This window comes from Cynoglossus semilaevis, chromosome 16 (assembly GCF_000523025.1).
Source record: "Cynoglossus semilaevis isolate Cse_v1.0 chromosome 16, Cse_v1.0, whole genome shotgun sequence".
NCBI lineage: Eukaryota > Metazoa > Chordata > Actinopteri > Pleuronectiformes > Cynoglossidae > Cynoglossus > Cynoglossus semilaevis.
In genome coordinates, this window is record NC_024322.1 from 7,982,925 (window position 1) to 8,004,399 (window position 21,475).

The 21,475-nt window shown below is 37.5% G+C and overlaps 1 protein-coding gene across 19 annotated transcripts in view; it reads right to left on the reverse strand.

Annotated features, from left to right (window-relative positions):
* dachd (dachshund d) overlaps nucleotides 1-17,306 on the reverse strand; it is a 182,601-nt gene extending 165,295 nt beyond the window's left edge. For 3 of the 19 annotated variants that reach the window (XR_001761270.2, XR_001761271.2, XM_025063851.1), the window contains exons 1-2: nucleotides 17,019-17,289; nucleotides 96-225 (exon numbers count right to left, since the gene is read on the reverse strand). Coding sequence is in view for 15 of the 19 variants with exons in the window: in XM_025063851.1 (XP_024919619.1) it covers nucleotides 96-215 (120 nt within the window). In the remaining 4 variants the exon portion in view is untranslated. Of the gene's footprint in view, nucleotides 1-95; nucleotides 226-17,018 lie in introns of all 19 variants that reach the window. The other 16 variants (XR_003052200.1, XR_003052201.1, XM_017039798.2 and 13 more) reach the window with 12 other exon arrangements.
* Between the last annotated feature and the right edge of the window lie 4,169 nt (nucleotides 17,307-21,475).

The following is a 21,475-nucleotide window of genomic DNA, read 5'->3' on the forward strand; positions in this document are numbered from 1 at the left end:
ACACAGTTTTGTAATGTGAAAATGGCTGAGCTATAAATCGTAGCTAAACTATCAGAATGTCATTGTGTGGATAATGTGTTGTTTTGTTTTCTTACCTTGTGTTTCCATGAGACGTTCACATCCAGTCTGGATAAAAGCAGGAACACTGAAGCACCATGTGATGTCACCTTGTTTGCACATTGATGCTGTGGAGTCACTTGTTTTGTCACCACCATATTAGATATCCTGAAAAGATAACACAAATGTGACGTTTCTCTAGCTATGAGGGGTGACAATAATGCACATTTATCCACTGATTTGAGTCAGTCTTAAAAAAGCATACTTTTTTAAGACTGACTATAAAAATGCATACTTGGATAAATATAAACCAACCATAATCCTCAACTCCCTTCAGCAAACAAAAGGTATATAATATATAGATTTAAACCATATCCCAAATTCAGAACTAGTTCAGTAGCAGTATCCAGTACTTACAGTGAGCTATTGGAAAAGAAGGTGACGCTTTCTCTAGGATGTTAAAACAACCCTGTGAAATTACAACTAGTGTATTTTAAGCTAATTATATATTTATTTTTTTGTTCATCATGTCGCACTGTCTTATTGTTTTTTTTTTCCTTCTTTTTTGAGGACTCGACTGAAATAAAAAGCTCAACAATACATTGGGGTTTTTTTTTCCAACCCTAATTAAAAATACCTTTATGGCTTCAAAAGCCTGTTATTGTAAGATAAGCCTCAAATGTAGAGGTCTGAGAAAACCCATTTAGAATTAATAATACCAAAACCATTCTTGTTCATTTATCTGAGGAGGCTCAGAGTCATCTTTGAAATGCAGCATGTCACTGTCGCTGGTACAAATGCAGGCCTTAATGGACACATTGACAGTGGTGTGGTATTGTTCCTGACAGTGGGAAATGATGTGAATGGCTTTGTTTGTCATTGTTGTGAAACTATTAATAGATCTGTAATTATGGTGGGCAAATTGTTGATTTTTTTTTTCCTCTAGCGTTTCCTCCACGGTATGTGATATGCTCAGCACAATGGTGAGGATGAATTAGGACTAATAAACAGGTCTCATGATTCTGTCTCTAATTGGAGGATCATTATATCTCCTTCAGAGAGATGCCCACAGCTACAGCCTTTAACAGCACTGTTTCAAACAGGACACAAAGGCCTCTAATGAATACTCCTGTGACTTTTGCAGCATCTTACAAAAGGGGAAGCACACATTCTGTTTTCATCTTACACACAGTTTCCTGTAATTGTTGGATTGAGGCGCAAGATTGGTCCCACTTCCCTCAAAAATCACAATAATTATACCGAGCTTCTATTTAGGTTAAAGAGCCATTCAGAGCGTTTGAAGTGGCTTTAAAAGAAGTGATATAACACTGGAATAATATTATATTTAGTTTAAAGGAGCAGTTCCACCCGAGAAAAAGATGATATTGCTTCGCTGTAGAGTCAAGTGCCTCACAGTGTACCTTACATGCATTACCATTAGCACACAATAACAGAAACAGGCAGAGAAAATGTAATGCACGCTCAGGGAATGTGCAGAAATCTCCTGGCACCATTTGCTCCCATCAGTGTGGCTGATAGAGTCATTAGAGAGCTGCCGTGGTTCAGCTCTGGGGTCTCTCTCCTGTAAATGGCCCTGTTGGATGGGTGAACAACCTTCACATCGCTCTGTGGCCTCGCAGCACTTCACTAAAGCTAATAGGTCATAGCTGCAGAGACGGCTGACAAAAGAGCCAGTGTTAACAATGGATAATGTGTGGGAATGGATGGCAGTTATCTAGATCTGTCTCGGGCTTGTGATCTGAAAGTGTTTGACATTGCATCAAATGAATTTTAAGTGCTTGTCACAATGTTTTTTTTAACCCACTCTGCTCGCAGAAGCAGAACAGCTTGAATAATTTTTAAACATCACAAAGCAGTGGATCTAAAATAGTTTAGAAAACCCAGTTATAGCAGAGTTTTCAATGTAAAACAATGATGTTAACCAATCACTTCTGAACAAAGGTTAGCAAAACCCATTTCTTAAATGTGGTAAAAAAAGAAAATTGTAAAGATTAATCAATTTTAACAAATGGGCAGAGGTTTAGACAGTGCATCCAAAGTTTTCACCATCCATTGTTGTCATTACTTTGATACACTTGTGATTTGGACCAAATTGTAAATATTTAATAAAAGGCAGAAGATCTAAATTCGATCTAAAGTCTTGGAATTACAGTAAATAACTTGGTTTAAATGCTTTTCATCAATTAAACCTGGCATTGTGGCAGTGGTGTCTAAACTTTTCACATCCACTCTGTGACCTCCGGGCCAATGGAGAAGCCTCTTTATCTATTAACGACGGACGCCATCACCCTTGGATGGCTGTAAAAACCAAAAGTGCTGAATTTGTCTGAATGGCGAGCAGAAGGATATGCACGTTTTTGCATATCACAACCCCCCTCCATGGCTTTGAGAAAAGGGTGATTATGGAGGTCAGCTCAATATGCATATAATTTGGGGTTACATTGAAAGTTTTAAGGGTTTTAAGCTCCTTGATGAAAGACAGCCATGAATAAATGTTATCTTCTCTCACATTAGGGTAAGGACAGTGGCTTTTGTATGCAACTTTTCCCATGATTATTGCCCATTACCCTTTCTCAAAAATTCATTGTCAGGAGAAAAAAAATTAAAAAATAGCAAAAAACTTAGAAATGTGCGTTGATATGACATTAGGAATAATAAAAAATATTGTGCTGATCCGAATAAAAAGATGTGTTATTAACCACACTTCCAAGTTACAGTTTTTGTTTGATTTGTTTTATACTACTATTCAACAACAAAAATACGTGGTTCTTTTCTCCAGGTGGCATAAAACAAAGTTTGTTCCAATAAGGACCTTTAAGACACAGGACCGTAGAATACACTGCAGCACATCAAGATTGCTATACATTGTGGGAATTTGGGAGGTTGTTGTTAAAACCCAAAATATGTCAAAACACGACTCTTGGGACGTTTTCAACAGCCTTGATGAGCTCATCATTATTTATTTGCTATGCAACTGTTGAACAAACACATACTTGATGTTAAGATGGTATTTTAAATTCGTAATTCTTTGGTGAAATGAAAAAGCTTTCCAGCAGTGTGTGTAAATAACAACAGGTGCATACATTGCATATAAAGTGCATAATAGTTGGGTTCATCTTCCAATTCTCATGGTTAACATGTACATTATGACAGCTGCATGCATGTTTGGGTCTCATCAGTATCTTCTCAACAGTTTAGCTAAAATGGCCCAACACTGGAAGGCTGTATTGTCAGGCATGCAGCGGTCCAGTCCAACATAAGGTTAATGTAAGACCACTGATCCACTGTTCATCTGTTTTTATAGATCGCAGTGTTTAAAGTTCAGTGTTTCTTCCCTTTGTTACAGACGAGTGAACTGCAAAAGTTTAGTCCCCATTGGAGAACAACTTATTTGTTGAGCAAGGGAAAATGCAGCGAGATGAGGGCAGACGCCATTCATCTGCTAACCTGTTCAAGGTGTGCCTGGTTGATGTCCTACTCCTTTGTTGGGGAACATATGTCCACAACAGCTGTGCCATCGTGAATAGGCAGTGATTGTACGCGAGCTAACTGCATTCCTGGGAGCCAGGCCAAGTCTGAGCACAGTAGTGAGCTGCCCCAATTTTTTTTTTCTTATTCTTCTCTTTTATTACAAGCATCATCCTTGTTTGATTCTCATGCCTGTATCTGCTCGAAACAAGCAGCCATCATACTGGCAAAAATTAGCTTCCAAATTTGGGAACTTATCATTCTCTGAGCAAAGATACTGCAGAGGCGATCCCTAAACACATTTCATGTCAAAAGCTTTTCAGTGCATGTGTGACTAGAACAGCTGGGCAAGTGTCTACCTAGTGACACAGTGTGCATTAGTAGTGCAGGTTCTGGTGGCATGAGTCTCATTCTAATAAAGGCTTGTTCCTCGTCTGGCTGGGTTAAAATTGTAGCACAGATTTTTATAGCCTGAACTTTTTTATTGTACGTTATTTTCTGTAACAATCTATCTAAAGATATAACTGCCAAAGTGGGGTTCATCTTTTCTTAATGCGTATCCTATAGTTGGGAAGGCCCAATCCAACACACATCGGTATCTGTCCGATATTGATCAAAATTTCAGAATAGAACAGTACAAAAAACAACTGTAGCCCATCCAAAGCACAAATATTAACTTAAATTTGTGCGACATGCCCTAAACTGGGATACTGTCACGCCAGCAACAGCAGCCCGCGACGTATTGGAGGATAAAGGAAGGTATCAGATTGAAGGGGCAGTATTGAAAACTTGTATTGAGCGTTTCTATTACTATAGGCTAAGTTCATTTAGTCCTCCTAGCAAATGTGCTCCTATATTGGTAAACATTTACATTTGTAAGGACTAAAATGATATCAGTTAGCGATTTGTTTGCTAGCTTTCATTTTGCTAATTAGCTATGTTTATTAAAAAAGGGTGTACTGTCTATTATTTTTGCTTATATTTTTGCCCCTATTTTTGCTAACATCAAGCTTTTCTAATTTTTACTCTTCAGGCACCGTCATGTTTTGATCAGCTGTTGGCTCCAGATACAGGTATAATGGAGGTTTGGAAAAACTGACAGCATTTTCCTGAGGAACATTATCATAGGCACTAAAATCTATGGTAGGACGCTCCAGTAGGTTGGAATGGGATTCAAAAGTACAAGTGTCACCTTCAGTTGGGCAGTGTAGAAGAAAAGTCATGGAATGACAAAGTCAACTGGATACACCTGGGACACATCTGGGGATCGTAAAACTCCAAACCAAATTTTAATCTTCCCAGTGCAGTGAAACGAGCAAAAGACTGACACTGTGATCCATGACAGCATGAAAACATACTGTAGGACTATGTGAAATTAAATTTGTGATAATCCTTCATTTTTACTGCCATCACTTGACTATGTTAAAGCGGTGTGTAATTTAAAAACCATTAAGGAACAAATAGTTTGTACTGTATGTTTATTTAAAAAACAAGCAGTGAAGGGTTGTCTGGATTAAATGAAAAATTATAAGGAGGAAAGAAATATAGTTGCATCAAGTTTTTAAAAATCCTATTTCATGACAGTACCAACCTTTATAAGATTCAAGTTTAATTATTATTATTTTATTTATTTGTCTAGTTTAACATTTAATATATTAGTGAAAAGTCAATATTTGCACTTAAAGAAAATTGAAAGTTTAAAATCCAAACTAATTTTTTTATAATAAAATTGAGGTTAAACAAATGACATCTAATGACATTTAATATCCTAAAATTAAAGTGTTTTGTTTTACTTTAACTTTAATATGAGATTTGCAAGAAAATAATAAGTTAGACAACTGAAGTTAGAATTCTAATGTAAATCCGGAAGAATGAGAAAACAGGAAGAACGTCTTAAACATCATCACAGTAATCCAATGCCAGACTGTATTTACACCATTTAATGACCAACTCAGTACAGAGCTGCGTAATGCCCATCATCATTTCAGTTGTTATTTTTAAACAAGGCCCTAACAAACTGAGTCTCCTGTTATTGTTATCAGACACTCACACAGGAAAACGAGGTCTGTAAATGTCATCTGAATGTTCACATTAAAAGCCTATTGTGAAATGTGGTCTCATGTCTGTTTAGTTCCTCACGTCCAATAACCAACAACACAATGGACATCTGAAATACTTCTCCTGGTACTATCACTGACCTTGGTCCCCTGAGGAGCACGGTCAACAGAGGAGCCACAAATGTGGTTTGGTGATCCCAGAATAACACCCCCACACCCTCCCAACTCCTCCATAAACAACACAATTGCACAATCAAAGCCCTGCTGCCTGTCCCTCATTGTTTGATTTCTGCTGCCTATCTTTGATATCTTTACAGCTGTTCTTATTTCTGACCTTCAGCCTGTTGCTGCCCTTCTACTCCACTGCCACACCCTCAGAATTCAGTGAAAGAGAAGTGGAATTCTGGAATTACTTGGAATTATTATCTTGGATTTCACAGAGAAGTGTCAATAAAATGATTTATTATTTTTATGATATATTATAATTTCAGTGTAGTTAAGAAGCCTGGGCCAGTTTAATTGAACACAACACTGAGAATCTCACAGGACTTGAAGAAAGTCAAACAAATCTTCTTCAACATTTTAGTTTTTGTAGCCACCTGCTGATACCTATGGAAGAGAGTTTAATTGTTGTGCCTGTTAATATTTCAATTAAAACAAATGATTTATACTAAATAAATAATAATTAGGACCATCTACGAGAAATTGGATCATTTTTTACGTCACACCTGATGGTCTCACACTTTGGGCCGCAACACAGTGGTTTGAACCACCGCTGGAGCCCAACAGTCATGAGCACTAACTAATAAGTCTCCTCTACAAACACACACACCTACACACACACACACACACACACACACTTCTGATCTGCCATTACACATCACAGCCACACAATCAAAAGCCCTGCCTCATTGTTTAATTTCTGCTGCTTTATCTCCAATATCTCTGCGCTTGGTCTTATCTCTGACCTTCAGCTTGTTGCTTTGTCGTCACCCTCACCTCCCCCCCTCCCCACCCACACATCTACCTGCCTCTACCCCCACTCCCAAACCGCAGCTCCTGGGCGACCTTCAGAGGGGTGTCATTACTCCCTGACCTATTTGACGCTTCCCCTCATGTGGAATGTGCATATGCCGAATGGCTGCGTAGCCTCGCAGTATGGGGCGAGGTGAAGTACTTACAGAAATATGACTTGACACGCTTTATCAAATGGGGAAAGATGAAGACCAAACAGCTGCTGCTGCTGTCGTAAGCAATCTGGCCGTGATTGAATAAAAGTGTCAGGAAAAAGGAGGCCGCTTGATGGTCTTTTGTTCTCCCCCATCCAGCTTGATGTTAGTTTGAGCTGTCAGGAGGGAATCACAGCTGGGTGATTTATCAATACTCACAGTGACCTTGCAGCCACACTTCTCTCCCTCTGTGTGTGAGAGTGTGTGCGTGTGAGTAAGGAGGTTGTTTGTGCACGCGCACACACCGTTTTTGGTGTTTTGTGAGCACTTCACATCGACATAATGCATTACCCAGCCCTCTACCACCCTAGCTCAGCTTTAAACCGTATAACTATAATCTGAATGTTTGTCCTAACTTTAAACCAACCGTAATCTTGTACCTTAACATACCTGCAAACCGTCCCCACAAAGACAACAAGTCCCCACAACAATATTGTATTTCTAAAAAAGATGTCTCAACATGTACTATTAAACTAAAAACAAACACACATGCAATCACACACACACACACACACTGTGTGTCAGTCTGCGAGGCTCTCCAGGATTAAAGACACACAAAGTGGAATATTTTCAAAATAGTTGGCAAACACAGACAAAGACTTGGCTGGACTTGGAAGGAAATTCTCCCTCAGTCACAGTGAGTGGATTGTTCTGCCAACATGATAGGTTTTTGTTTTTCTTTTCTTTTCCTCAACACCACTTAAGAGCACCACCAGCAAAGACAACAGTCTTTTATCTAACTGTTCTTTTGAACAACATTCTTACAGAACTTTCTTTTTTCTATTTTTTTTTCTCCCACACTACAACCTGTCCAGACTGGCTCACTGCCTCACTGCTGTTCTTTGAAATCAATCGTTGACTTTCACTGAATTCAAGAAATTGACAGACATTACATTTTAATCTGAAATGCTGAAGAAATTTAAAATGATATGAAAGAATTATTGTAGAAGTCTAGTTTTTTTAGAAAACTGAAAATATATCTTCTTAATCTAAAAAATAAAGATAAAGATAAAGATTTTCACAAATAGTCAGAATTATTCTTAAAATTTTAAATTAAAAAATTAAAAAATAAAATGTTAAAAAACATAAACTGGAGATTTGATCCCTAGTTTTTAAAAACAAAATAAATCCTAACTAATTCCCAAATTCCTAAGATTCTAAATTCTTTAGGTTTTTTGTGGTAAAAAAGAACTATGGAAAAATATGGAAATTCATCTAGGTGTCAGGTTTCTTTTTACAAAGATATCTAGAAGTTCATTCTTAGGTAAGAAAGTAAAAAAAAAATACAGACATTGTGACATTATTAGAGGATTGGAAGGAGTCAGAAAGAGAGAAATAAAAATTATAAGTAAAATAAATCCAGGAATCTGACTTACAGTATACCACATCTCTAAAAACTAAGTTGGTTGGAATTATAACAGAACTTTATATAAAAATGTTTTTTAAACCCAGATTTATGACCAAAACCACAAACCTAAAAAAGGACAATACTCCAAGTTTCTTTTAAAACTTTGACTATATTCTCCTCATTGGAATTCTGATATAATTATTTTCATTGTAACAAAAGGCCTTTATGTCTGAAAAACATTTTGAAGACAAAACAAAAACACTAATATAATCTCCAGGTTATTTGTGTCTGCATCGCTCGAACATCTCACTGACTCAGTCTTTAAACCAGCACTTTCTTCCTGAGCACCTTTGTAACTTATACATAAACTCTTTATTTACTGTTTATTTTCTCCTCTAACCTGTCCAGACAGACTCTTCTTTGAGATGCACTAGGACAGCCTGTTTCCGCAGCCGCTGTTTGACTGCCTCTGTTGTGATTAAGCAGATGTTTTATTGCAGACTGGAACAGTCATTACTGCCATAAACCCATCTGTGGAATTGCTTTTTATGCAAATGGGCCAAGCATCTGCATAAATAAAGTTCTAATTAATACCTTTTTGCAAAGCTCGCTGCTCTTTGATTCCTAACTGTTTTTTAATTTTCTACAAGCAGGTAGAAGAGACATGTCGGTGCTGACAACATCCTCGAGTGTGATCGTCCACGTTCACAAAATGTGAAGTAAGCCTTGCTCATTTTACAACTTTTTTTTTTTTTTGTCATTTTTGCTCACTTTCATTAACACTAGAAATGTAAAGTGTTGTCTGCAGCAACACTGTCCTCTGTCTGTATTTACCCATGTATTTGCAAGTTGTGGAGTTTTATAGTCCATTTACATTTATGCATTTAGCAGACACTTTTGTTCAAAGTGATTTACATGAGGATTAACTATATGGTTCCCCTGGGGCTCTAAACCAAGACCTTCTGTGTGTACAGCAGGTGTGATAACCACTACACTATAGCATCACATAAGTAGAATATACTATGCACATATATATATTTATAACAATATGCCATCAAACTTTTTCATTTGATTTAATCACAGCAAAACTGCAGATTAATCAGTAGAGATCAATATGTGTGACCTTTATTTCATTTGGGAAAATAAAACCCAAATGATGGACTTAACTAAATGGAAAAACTTGTAAAGGTAAAACTCCTAATTTATCTTCATATATTTTGATGGATTTTAATCATGACTTTGCATCTTGATGGTGGCTTGTTGAAAGTACAGGGAGTTGCTTTCAAGATTCGGGCGATTGTCTTCAACATTATTAAACAGTCCTCACAAACCTTTTATCAATTGTAGCATACATCTGCTCCTCAGCCATAGACTGACAATCTGAACATGTTTAAAATTCATACACTGAATTTATCAATCAACAAAGGATATAACTTGAAGTTTTGTTAAAACGTGCTAGTGTACAGCACAATCAAATAAGGGTGCTCACTGTTTCAAGCATGGTAAAAAAAAAATTAAATGAGTAATGACACCAAAAGCAGTTGACAAGTGTCAGTAAGCAGGAAATCCAAAAGCACACATGCCAGCCACCTTTGATGTACTGATACCAAATCTTTTTTATGACTAATTATTGTGGGGTGTGATTGACTGAACCCTAATAACAGAACAAAAATATATTGCTTAGCAATATTACCACAGCGCTATGAGTTGGAGGAAACAAACTGCTCAATTATTATTTACGCTATGCATGTTTTTGACAAACCAACATTGTTAATTATTGACAAAAAAAAAAAAAGCTTTTGACTAAAACCAGATTAAAACAGTTCCAATTATGGATAACATTTATGGTAAAGTTGCAGTGAGTTGCATTTTTAGCTCCCGTCGTTGGTTGTAGGTTACAGGGGAAATAAAACAAAATCTGCTGCTACCGGTTGATTGGGAACTACTGAAGAGTAAAGTTTCCCCGAGAACATTAAGGCTGCTTTTATAGATCCCTTTGTTGTGAGGGTGCCAATGGAAGCTCATTAATTTCCCCAGGCTTTTAATGGGGGAGTGTTGAACATGTGGCAGGATTTGTCTTGGTGGGACCCTTAAGGGCCGCACCTCCGCTGCTGGAAGGAGGAGATGCTTTTTAATTGTAAAGGTGTCCCTTTGCTAAGTAATCAAGTGCTTTTTATTATCCAGGCAGTTGTAGAAAACAGTTGGTATAAGCAACATTTTTGATTACTTTTTACAAATTCTGACACAGTCCCTGGCATTAGGGTCACTCGATAAGATTAGGTGAGTTTTATTTAAGTTAAAAAAAAAACAACATTTGTTCCTTTTCAGTGGGATTTTAATTCATATGTCATGGACTTTTTCTTGATACAATTTCCATTGACTCTATTCAGGCTATGAAGATATGCATTGTTGTCACCACTAGGTGGCAGTTTGACATTTCAAAATGGCAATAAAATGTCATTACATTTCATATGGGTAAACATTTGATTATTAAAGTATATAAAGATTATATAAAGTATATACGAAACATGTTAGCATTACCTCATACAGGTAAAACGCCTAACAACTCTGCCAACGTCGTAAACTACATGTTTAACTACATTTAACTACTTTTTTGAATTATGAAACCCCTTTTCATAATAAAAAAAATGTCTTTAGCTTTTTGTCTTTTTGCATTTTTTTGACCCACCTTATATTGTCTAATTTTGATTGTTAGAGCAATCAATCCTGTCACAGATATTCCACAATTTTTTAACTCTAAATAGGAGTTAATGCAATTAAAGGAGTTTGTTAAAATAAGAGAGCTAATGAAATATAGTAAATTACCTTAAAAACAAAGACCTGTAAGGAATTCGCAGTGAACTTGAACCTTCATTACCTTTAATAAAAGAAGACGAAAACAAATTTGCGGATAAAGAAGGACTTTGTCTTCTCATTAAAGGAGGCCTGTGAGTCATAGCTAAAGGAGGGGGCAGCTAGTCACTGAGGTCAGGGAAAATGAAGAAAGGCTTCAGAAATGTGGATGAAAGCAGCCCATTCAACGTGATGTATTTCATTTTGTGGGCTCTAATTATGAAAAGTAGTGTAACTGAAGAAAGGGGATGTTAATTGGTGGCATTTATTAATGTTGGATTTAGCGTGCGCCGCAGTGGGTCAGTGTGAATCGACTCATCATGTGTCAGTGTCAATCTTTAAAAACATTAGTAACAAAACCTGATATGTACACCTAATTGAAAAGAAACAAAACACAACCTTAACCCTAAAAACTAGAGTATTTCAACTATCAAACTGGGAATTTATATTTTTTTTTAAACAAGAGAATCTTTGATATTTTTGATGTCCTTTTTAAACAACACCAGCTTCAAGATTACCTGATTGCTAGTATCTTATTTCAATTGACAGCATTTAACAAACCAACAAGTTATGCATTTTAAATATTCTCAATTAATTTTAGCTACTATCACTTGTGTAAATTATATTTACAGTATTTATTTCTACTGTCTTAAGGTATTTTATAATTTTCTCTGACTTTTGATCTCTTCATACTGAAACTATCGTCGTTTGCAGGAGTTTAGAGAGGAAGCAATAATGGACCTACAGCTGACTGCATCACATGTTCTGTTGATTCTGAAAAAACAAACAACTCATGGGTCCTTCTGGATCCTTCTGTCCAAGGATTATTATTAATTTTCCAAACAAACTAAATATATTTTTCTTCTAAATACATTTCTTTATCTACTGTACCTAAACATTCTAGTCCACACCATCACAGAAGGAGATGTTGTCAGTGACCAGACGGTCACCCCTGATACAGTAGCCTGCCTTCATCATCGTTTCTCTGCCGTATCAAAACTGTTATATACACTGGAAACAAACACAAACACAGATGACGGTACCCGCCGCCATCTCTCGCTCTCCTCACACGCTGAAATCTATCAACTTTTAGCCTAATGAATTTAGCAGGGAAGCCTCCTCTGCACAGTCCATCAGGCCTGTGTGCCATCCAGGAGATTGAATTATGTCTGTGAGCATTAAAGCTTTGATGCTGTGTTCGGGCGGCATGCACGCATCCATTTGCAAAATTCTTTATAACAGAATTAAAACATGGACACCTATGGAAAAAAGGGCCTGGCACTGGCACTTAAACACAAGCTACTCCAAACAGTCCTGCTGACTAATGCATTTCTAATCATTTCTGTGATCAATGTGAGCCGCTGTGCAATGAGATTAATCAGCTGTATGCAAAGCTGGGATCACCTTGAACAAGAAAAGGGAAAAAACAAGGGAGTGGGGAAAAAGGAGAGGGAATGTGCAAAAATACAGCAAAAAAACATCATCCATAAAAGGTTGTACATTTACTAACCAACAAAGTTACGATTTTGTGCAGTACCTTAACTGGCATCTTCCAGCTTTTTGGGAAAAGGCGTCCAGACAACCTCATGCACGAGGAGTTACCAAATATTTTAGCTTTTTATTATTATTATTATAAAGTGCAATTCAAACTATTTTTGATTACTTTTTCCACATAGTTTAGCTCAAGTTGACAAAATATGTATTGTTTCCGGGATTACAATTATCTAGGTTGTTTAGTTCTATTTGTGTTGTTTAATCTAGCATATGGTCTTGAGTTTAGCTATTTTTTGGCTAAAGTTCACCTTTTCCTGGCCTAATCCAACGTAGATTCTAATTCTGACAATAACTTTTGGTTTGTCTGAACTTTTCTAAATTGGGCAAGATTTTGCCAATTCTGTCACTGAAAATTTGTTCCAATCAAGATTGAAATGGAAGTTGAAACTTGCAAAGTGCAGCTTCTACCAACTCCTCTCGACAAAAGGAGTTTGTGTACGATGAAAACGGCGTACAAAAATAAAGCACACCTGCATTATTCACGCTTTTCAAACCGTCGCATTATGTGTGTATGTGTGTGTGTGTGTGTTACAGCACCCCCCTCCTCCTCTCAGCTGTGCTCTGGCATCTGTGCGTGGCCATCTCACTGCTGAATAGCTGCCTGATTATTCCAAATCTGAGGGAATATTCAAACAAGGCCCTTAATGCATTCTTCCATATGATCCTCCAGAGCCGGGACAGCTGTTCAGCAGCTTATTCACCACCACCGTGTTCAGAGAAAAGGGACAGATTTCACTGCTAAATTAATAGACACCATTAAAAAACAACAAGAGAGAAGTTTGACAAATAGAGCAGGGACTCATTTTTTCCACTTGGTACAAAACAAAGAACTGCAGCTCATGAACAGGGTGTCACTGATAAATGACTGCACTTTCAAAAAAATGATTGGCAAATTAATGTTTAACTCAATGATCAATAGTCAGAATAGAGTCCAGTGTCTGTGGGAAATATTGAGCTGAAGGACTGACTTCAGAGAATATTAAAATCCAGAGTCCAGTATATGTTTCCACAAAGTTTCTAAGAAGCGGTTAAGTGCACTCCTCTCAGATGTAGGATAACATTAGGTCGTATAATTCACTACAACTCTATAACTTCACTGAGGGGAAGCTGGTTCAGAAATAAAAAGATTTTTACAAATAATTTAGGCATTTTGGATTTACGGCTGATTACACAAAATATTTAATCTGTATACAATAGCAAGTATAAGTAAGTACTCTATAATCAATTGGTCTGTTTTCCACTCAAGACTTTTACACTGAACAGGGCAGTGCTTAATTCTATCAGGAGAGCAAAAGGATAACGCAGGGAAAATTGAGAGAAGTTGCCAAGAATGTGACCTAAACTATAACAACACAGCTTTAAAAAAATAGAAAATCAAATAGATATTAGATTCCAGCTGAAGGATTGCTAAAATACAACCAAAGGAAATGATCAGCAGACCTACTGCTAAAGATAAGAAAAAACAATCTTTAAAAGAAAATATGTTGTTGGTTTCATACTGTACAGGACTGCTGCCCCCCCCCACCCCCAACCACCCAGGGGAGGTCTTATTTTGAAAACATATCTGCCATCTCCACTCACTGTCAGCGTCTCCGTCCCAAACACATTTGTCCAAATCACACAGATTACAAGCGTCTCACTTTCTACAAACCTCTCTCCAACAGAAATGATAAACCCGTACTGACAGGAGTTTGTGGTCTGTATCAGAGAGCAGGAATCACTGCTGATCAAGTGTGTCTTTGTTCACTTCACACACTGGACACACTGTGAGTCCTGTGAAGTCTCCGAGCAGCAGATGAATTCCTTTGGTTTCTCTCTGCAGTGGAACAAGGCTGGGTCTGTGTGCTCTGAGGGCACACCTGTAAGGTGCACAACCCTCGGTGCGCTCTACCTCAGTGGCCTGAACTTACAAAAAAAAAAAAACAACCTCTTTCTCCTCCCAGATGATAGAGCAGCGTCGACTTCAAACACAGTTGGGACATTCTTCAGGCAGATTAGACTGGAAATGATGTTTTATTATTCCTGACTCTGGAGAATGACTCAGAGTCTATTTGCAGTGAAATTTAATACAGTTTTAAAATGACAGAGGTATGTTTGGAGTCAGACTAATACCTTGGTGTCTTTTATGAACAGGGGGCAACAGAGAGGATCAGATTAGACAGTGAAAACAGTCGGAGTCTTTGAGTTTGGGGCGGCTGCACTATCATCTCCCTCGTCATGTCCCTGCCTGTAGAGAGGTTAAATTAAATGGCTGTAATAAATGTTTTTGGTCTGGCTGATGTGCCGTGGCTGGCTATCAAAGGAGGAAAACAGCGAGTGGGAAAGAAAAAAAAAAGAAAAAAGAAATGGCACGGTGCAGGATCACAGAGAGGAACGAATGGAGGACTATGTCAGCACATTACACCCGCATTAGAAACGGACTTGTTTTCACTTAAACCTCAATTATGTCGGCCCCTGCTCCAGAAACAATTATATTGATGAATGCTTTGGAAGTTACTGTAATTAAATTATTCCATTTAATTAACAAATTATATTGAATTCTTTCTTGCCCCCACCCCTCACCCCCCTCTGCACCTCCCTGGAGGAACAGCATTAGCCTCATCTGCTGCTGCACAAACAGGACAGGACTCTGTAACGTTGGAAATGATTACTGAATGTTCTCATCAAAGTGTGTCACAACAGATAAACACGACTCACGGTCGACGGAGCAGAGCGCTTGTAACTCAGCCAAAGTCCAGAACCCACAAAAATAATAAAAGCCAAAGATGAAATTATTGATTGGTGTATTCTCAAGGGCAGAGCTCAGGAAAACTGGCTTCATGTAAACACAAACCCCCGTCAGGGAAAAAGTGGGTAAAGAAGAAAACAAAAAAATGCAGCAAAAGCTAAAAAAAAAACAAACAACAACAACAACAACAAAGTCTAATTTTACTAATGCAAGCAAACCTTCATCAGGTTAGGAAGAAAACATTTTAATGTCTACATTTGGAATTTTATGCCCATTGGAACTGGACGACTGACAAACAGAGGGTTAGGTTTTCAAAATATCTATAATATAAAGCAGTGATCTTCAACTGGCGATCCACGGGCAAAATACGGCCCGCCAAACTGTCCAACCTGACCCCAAACTGGATTTATGAATTAATAAGGTTAAGAATTTGAATGCATTTTAAGGCATTAGCAGAATGAGATGCACAGCATAGCAACAATATATTATTCATAGTAACTCATGATGAATCCACATCCACCCACTGATTACTCAAACGAAATCTTCATTGATCCAGCACAAATACTGAGCCCTGGGTGGGTGGTTCTCCCCTTTTCACCCCAAAAACCTCTTGTTACTCTCTGCTAACTACCTAAAGAGGGTGTGACGTAAAGGAAATGACTCCTTTCCAGATTGGGGTTTCATAGCATATGTACGGAGTTTGGAGTTTGTAAATTATCATTCCAAAGAGCTACATGAGGTTTTAACAGAAAGTCAAACGGGCTTTTTAATGTAATTGTCCTCATATTTATATGCATATAAAGTTTTTATTTTATAATAAATATAAAAAAGTGCCCTAAAACTAACTCTGCTGCCTGTGTGTGTTTTAAGAACACATCCACGCTACAAATTTTTTAATTTGCAAATGAACAGCACTTCATCAAAGTGTGGGTTTATTGCATAAAAACATGCCACTGCTGTTTCTGCTGGCTGGCTGTAGAAGGTAATTATACACAGTATAAAATTTTAAAAAAAAAATTAAAAAAACTACAACCGTCTGACTTTGATGGTTCAGCACTACAGAGAGAGACTTCAGAAAAGAGCAAAAAGGTTCCACTGCAGCTGACCACTGCCCTCTGCTGAAATTAATAAAGAACTGCATCAGCATGACCGAAACCTACAGCGATTTATCTGCGGTTTACTGTTGTTTTTAGTAGCAATTCAAAATAATTGAATGAGGTTGGGGAGGAAGCTATGAAAACACACTAACTCATAGAGATATATGGAGAGACAAACTACATGAACAAAAACCTAGAACCTTGTGGTCGGCTAACTTGTATAATGACTAAAATAATGTGTTTAAAATAACTCTATAGAAGTCTATAGTTCTAAAGAACTGTATTCACTTTGAGGCTAATTGATTATTATGAAATAATTCACAATATACACAATGTGTTAAATAGCATTTAAAATATAGCAACAAACCAAAGAACAAACTGACATGAAAATGACACAAAACAGGAGAAACAGCAGGAGCAAAGGAAGCCAACAGGTTAATGTTACTCAGAAAATATGTATATCTATAATTTCAGCAAAACACACATAAACAAACAAGTTTAGTGGAGTCACATAGTGCTAACCCTCTTGTTAGCATTCCCAGGTCATGACAACTGCTAGCAAATAAACAATAAATCACTCTTTTCTGTTTAATGGTTGGCACCTACCTGTATTTCTGTCACCGACCAACATTTCCACTCCTGGCTTTGTTTTGCTCCTCACCAGCAGGTTCACGTTGAGGCTGCTAATTATCCTCACCTGCACCAGGTTTCTCACCTGAGTGGTTTTGTATTCAGGCCCACTCTCCACTGCACTAACTGCCAGTTTGTTGTGTTTCTTTGACTCGTCTCCCAGCTGTTGTTGCTTCCTTGTGTAGCTTCCCAGTCTGTGATCCCAGCACTAGTTTCCTTTTTCCTGCCTCAGTCTGTCGTATTTGTGCTTTTCATTGAACACCTTTGATCAGAATCTGTACTTACGACCTGATTAGCTTAACAGAGCCTCATTGAAGGTTTACAAAATCCTAATGTGTTGGTTGAAGAAAAAGCTTGACAATATTAGGCAACATTTAGACGAGGTGAAATACATTCCAAATATAATACAAAATGAGAAATATAAAGGAACAATAAACAAATATAAGTCGAAAAAAGAAACACCAAAATCTAAAAGTTAGTTTATTTCTTATTGGTAGCAAAAACTTAACCAGAAGACAAAAAATATTTAACATTTAGTCAGGGCATGTTAGCCTGAATTATCCAAATATCCAAACAAATTAAAATAACAAATTCAAGACAAAAATGTATGGCAGACCAGAAGTATTTCAATTAAATAGTTAGGAAAATCGAGTAGAACTTACTCGTGTCAGCTAAAATACCTAAATAATAAAAATAATAATAATTTGTAGTTGTCCTGAAACACTTAATAATTAACTGGAAAACAAAGATGTTAAATGAAGTTGATCAATATGTAGAGAAGTGTCAGTGGTCAGTGGTCAGTGTCAGTGGTCAGTGTCAGTGGTCAGTGGTCAGTGTCAGTGGTCAGTGTTTACTGTCCTGTCCCCTCTGGACTTCAGTCCATATTAGTCCGTGTGACAGTTGTGATGCTGTAAGCACATACCATACATTCTCTCCCTCACTGCTGCGCTGCTGGACAGTTGTTGGACATACTGTATTATAAGAGTTTTAATGCAGCGGGATATGGAGGAGAAAGAGGAGCAGGAGGAGCAGCAGGAGGAGCCGGGCACGGCTCACATTCTGCTGTACAGGAAACGCCGGGGCCAGGAATGACAGTTGCTCCTGTTGGATCTCAGACATGCGTGGATTTATATTGCACTGTAAAAGGTCAGCAGTCACGACAGGCAATCAGTCAGCTCCTAATTGGACCATTTGCAGTCATGTGAATGAGGTTTTAAATGTTACAAAAGTGGTTCATAATAATATGTTTGAACGAACCGTGAAATGTATGGTTGAGTAGTAACCTTTTCATTTGATAATATTTGATAAGCAAGATAATCAAATACAATTGTTTATTTTATAAACTATAAATATTATAACAAACAGGAAGTCAGAGTTACAGTACAGTTGTTTTAATTTATGTTATTAAAAGGTATTTTATTTTGGAAAACAATCACCTCTTCCTGCTCCTTTTTTCAGCAGTTGCAGTGTTGCACTTTTCCATCACTGTTAGGACCCTCGAACTTATTACAAAACAACTGCAGCAGGAGAGTTGTATTCCTTTACCACATATTCAAATACTAACAGAAGTAAAAGGACATTATAGAAAAGTACAACAATTATGCACTACATTTTGTTTTATGTGTGTGACCTTTGCCCACACAGCCCTGCGGCCGCCCCAGGGCAGTATGGTCTTACATAAAATTGGACTACAGTACAAAAAAATGTAGGTGTCTACTGCTGTAAAAGATGTGATACATTTTTCAGGAATTGTTTATTGATGCAGAAAATCCATAAAATCCAAGCTTAATTTTACCACAGAGTGCCATTCATACAGTGTTGTTGATGTGAAACCATCAGTTCTGGTCTTTTCAGGTGAATCACTGATGGCTACATTCATTTCTTAAATACAGTCTGTAGTCAGCTAACAGCTGTGCTCCTTCCAGAACAACCACCAATAAGAAAACTGTTAAGTCAAACACATGTTTGCTGTGTTGCTGTGCTGTTCACTTGACCCTGTGTAACCTCAGAGATGTTAACATATAAAACTAGTTCAGTCAAGTCTGCATGGGTGCAGTTACAACATTGTCAGGAGGACAATAACTGCCTGGAGAAAAACACAGGAGGGAGTGGCAGCAAAATGTCACACTTAAAGAAACAACCTTCACAAACACACACACACACACACACACACACACACAGAGTGTGTGGTTTTAATTCCGTTTTTCTTCCACTGTAGTTCCAGTGTCGTTTCATTCCAGTGTTTCCAGTCCCAGCATGTTGAACCAACGCAAGTCAATCTTCATACGACATGTGTTTGGGTTGAAAAATGAAAAATCCTGACAGGTTCATTCAGATTTGTAAAGCTGAGGTTTAACACTGCTGTCACTGTGATCTTAGAGGGATAAAGGTCGGATTACTGATCATTATTTCAACACTGGGCCAAATATCTGAGGCTCACGTGAGGATACGAGGAACAAATAAGGGCAGAAATGAAAATGGTGTTCGTCTGCAGTCGCAGCAGTCGTTGAAATGGGTGTGCAGTGAACAACGATGAAAAATAATCAGAAAGGTTGAAAGTATTTATTAATTTAGAAAATATGCAATGATAACACATTGCAATAATGATAGGAAAATTACTCTCAGCAGAGGTTTGCAATGGAGGTTCGACAACACCTACAGGGTTGGCAGAGGTACTGCAGGAATGTTATGATTTCTTTTTCTTTTTCTTTTTTTTTCTGTGGAATCAAGCCTTTTATCGAATGTAAATGTCTTTAATTACCATTCTCGTAAGTCGGGCATATTGTGGCATGTGGTAAATGGATAATCATGCCAAGATATGTAATAAGAGAGGACTGGACCTTAGCATTGTTAGTATCATAAGAAAGGGTATTCAGTCTAGATTCAGACGGGTCATATAACAGTAAACATAACATAGAGTTTGTGGCTATAAATATTAAAACATCCCAAATATTTAGCACACATTTTTTCATTCACAAATTGGTTCAAATTTGTTTTGCCATTTATATCTTTGGAAAAAAAACTACAAAATAAGATAAATAGCTTAGAAATCACTGTGACACCCATGTTCCATTTGATGGAAACATCCACAGCCAGCACCAGTACCAGTACTAAAAGTGTGCAGGCTGCAGGAATGTTGGCATCAAGTATGCAGTCCTGACAGACAGCTGCACCGCTCTGGAGTTTTTAACATGCCACACCAGGAACCCAGTGAGCTGCTCCAGGCTCCAAGGAAATCACACACCACGTCTGTAAGTGATGGGGGGGATGAATGTCCCTGTTCCTGTTCCCAAACACTGGGGTGAGACCCGGGAAAGGGTTCAGAGAGAATATCCTTGGGTCAGTGAATAAATGTGTAAATTATAATGTTAGGGTAATGATTAGAAAATGTCTTTTACACCTAAAAGAATACCACGTTTTTAGTGTCTGGCTATAACATATTAAGAATTCTAAACACACAGATTTTGTTCCTCACTGAAACTTCTGAGAGGTTTTTCCAGTAAAGAGGATTTATATACAGATTAACAAAGTATTTTCCAAAGATCAACTGAGAACCAGCGCAGACATTTTTGTGGTTCTTCAAACATTGCCAAATATGTTTCATAAATGTTTGATAAGCAGAAGGTAGTTCATCAAACACAGCTCTCTGTCCCAGAGGAATAATTAATTTTCCAAACCCATTAAGCTAATCACAATAATTTTGAAATGTCGTTAATATTTCATAGTATTTTTGTGCACATTTTCTGAAAAGTAATGAGCACAAATCTGTTGGAGGTAACTGACAGACATGAGAGCGGCAGATCTGGATTTACAGTAATATAGTCGCTGTAACAATATGCATCAGGTTTTATCCACACCCTGATCGTCTTTTTTAAATGCATCCATACTATTTAAACAAGGCAGTAATTACTGGAATAATATCAATGATAGTCGCACAAGAATTTGGATTTTAAAGCTTTGATATAAATCTGTTTAGATAGAAATCTAAATCTTTTTTGAGTTACTTCTTTACAGTTAAGTTAGAGTTCCATTACTATGACGATACCTATGTCACTAACCTACACTAACACTTATCTAGGACAGAAAAATATTGGAAGAGGCTGACTTACTCTTGGGAGCCATAATGAAGGGCAAGAAGGTCCCAAGAAACAACACAAACAAAAGAAAGTTTATGTAACACAATCCATCGTAGGTCGAGGATGTGGTAAACCCATGTGCTAACATCTGTCAGGGCTTCAACATTTTTAAAGAAACATATCATAATCACATCTCATAATATTTGATAATAACATCTTATATTATGTGTCTTAGCCTAGTGTGTGTGTGTGTGTGTTTGTGTGTGTGTTTGTTATTTGGGGGCCGTAGGTCACCAAAAAGTCTGGAGCCTCCTCTGACCTGAACTGCGCGTCAACAGTTCAAACAAGTCTTCGAAA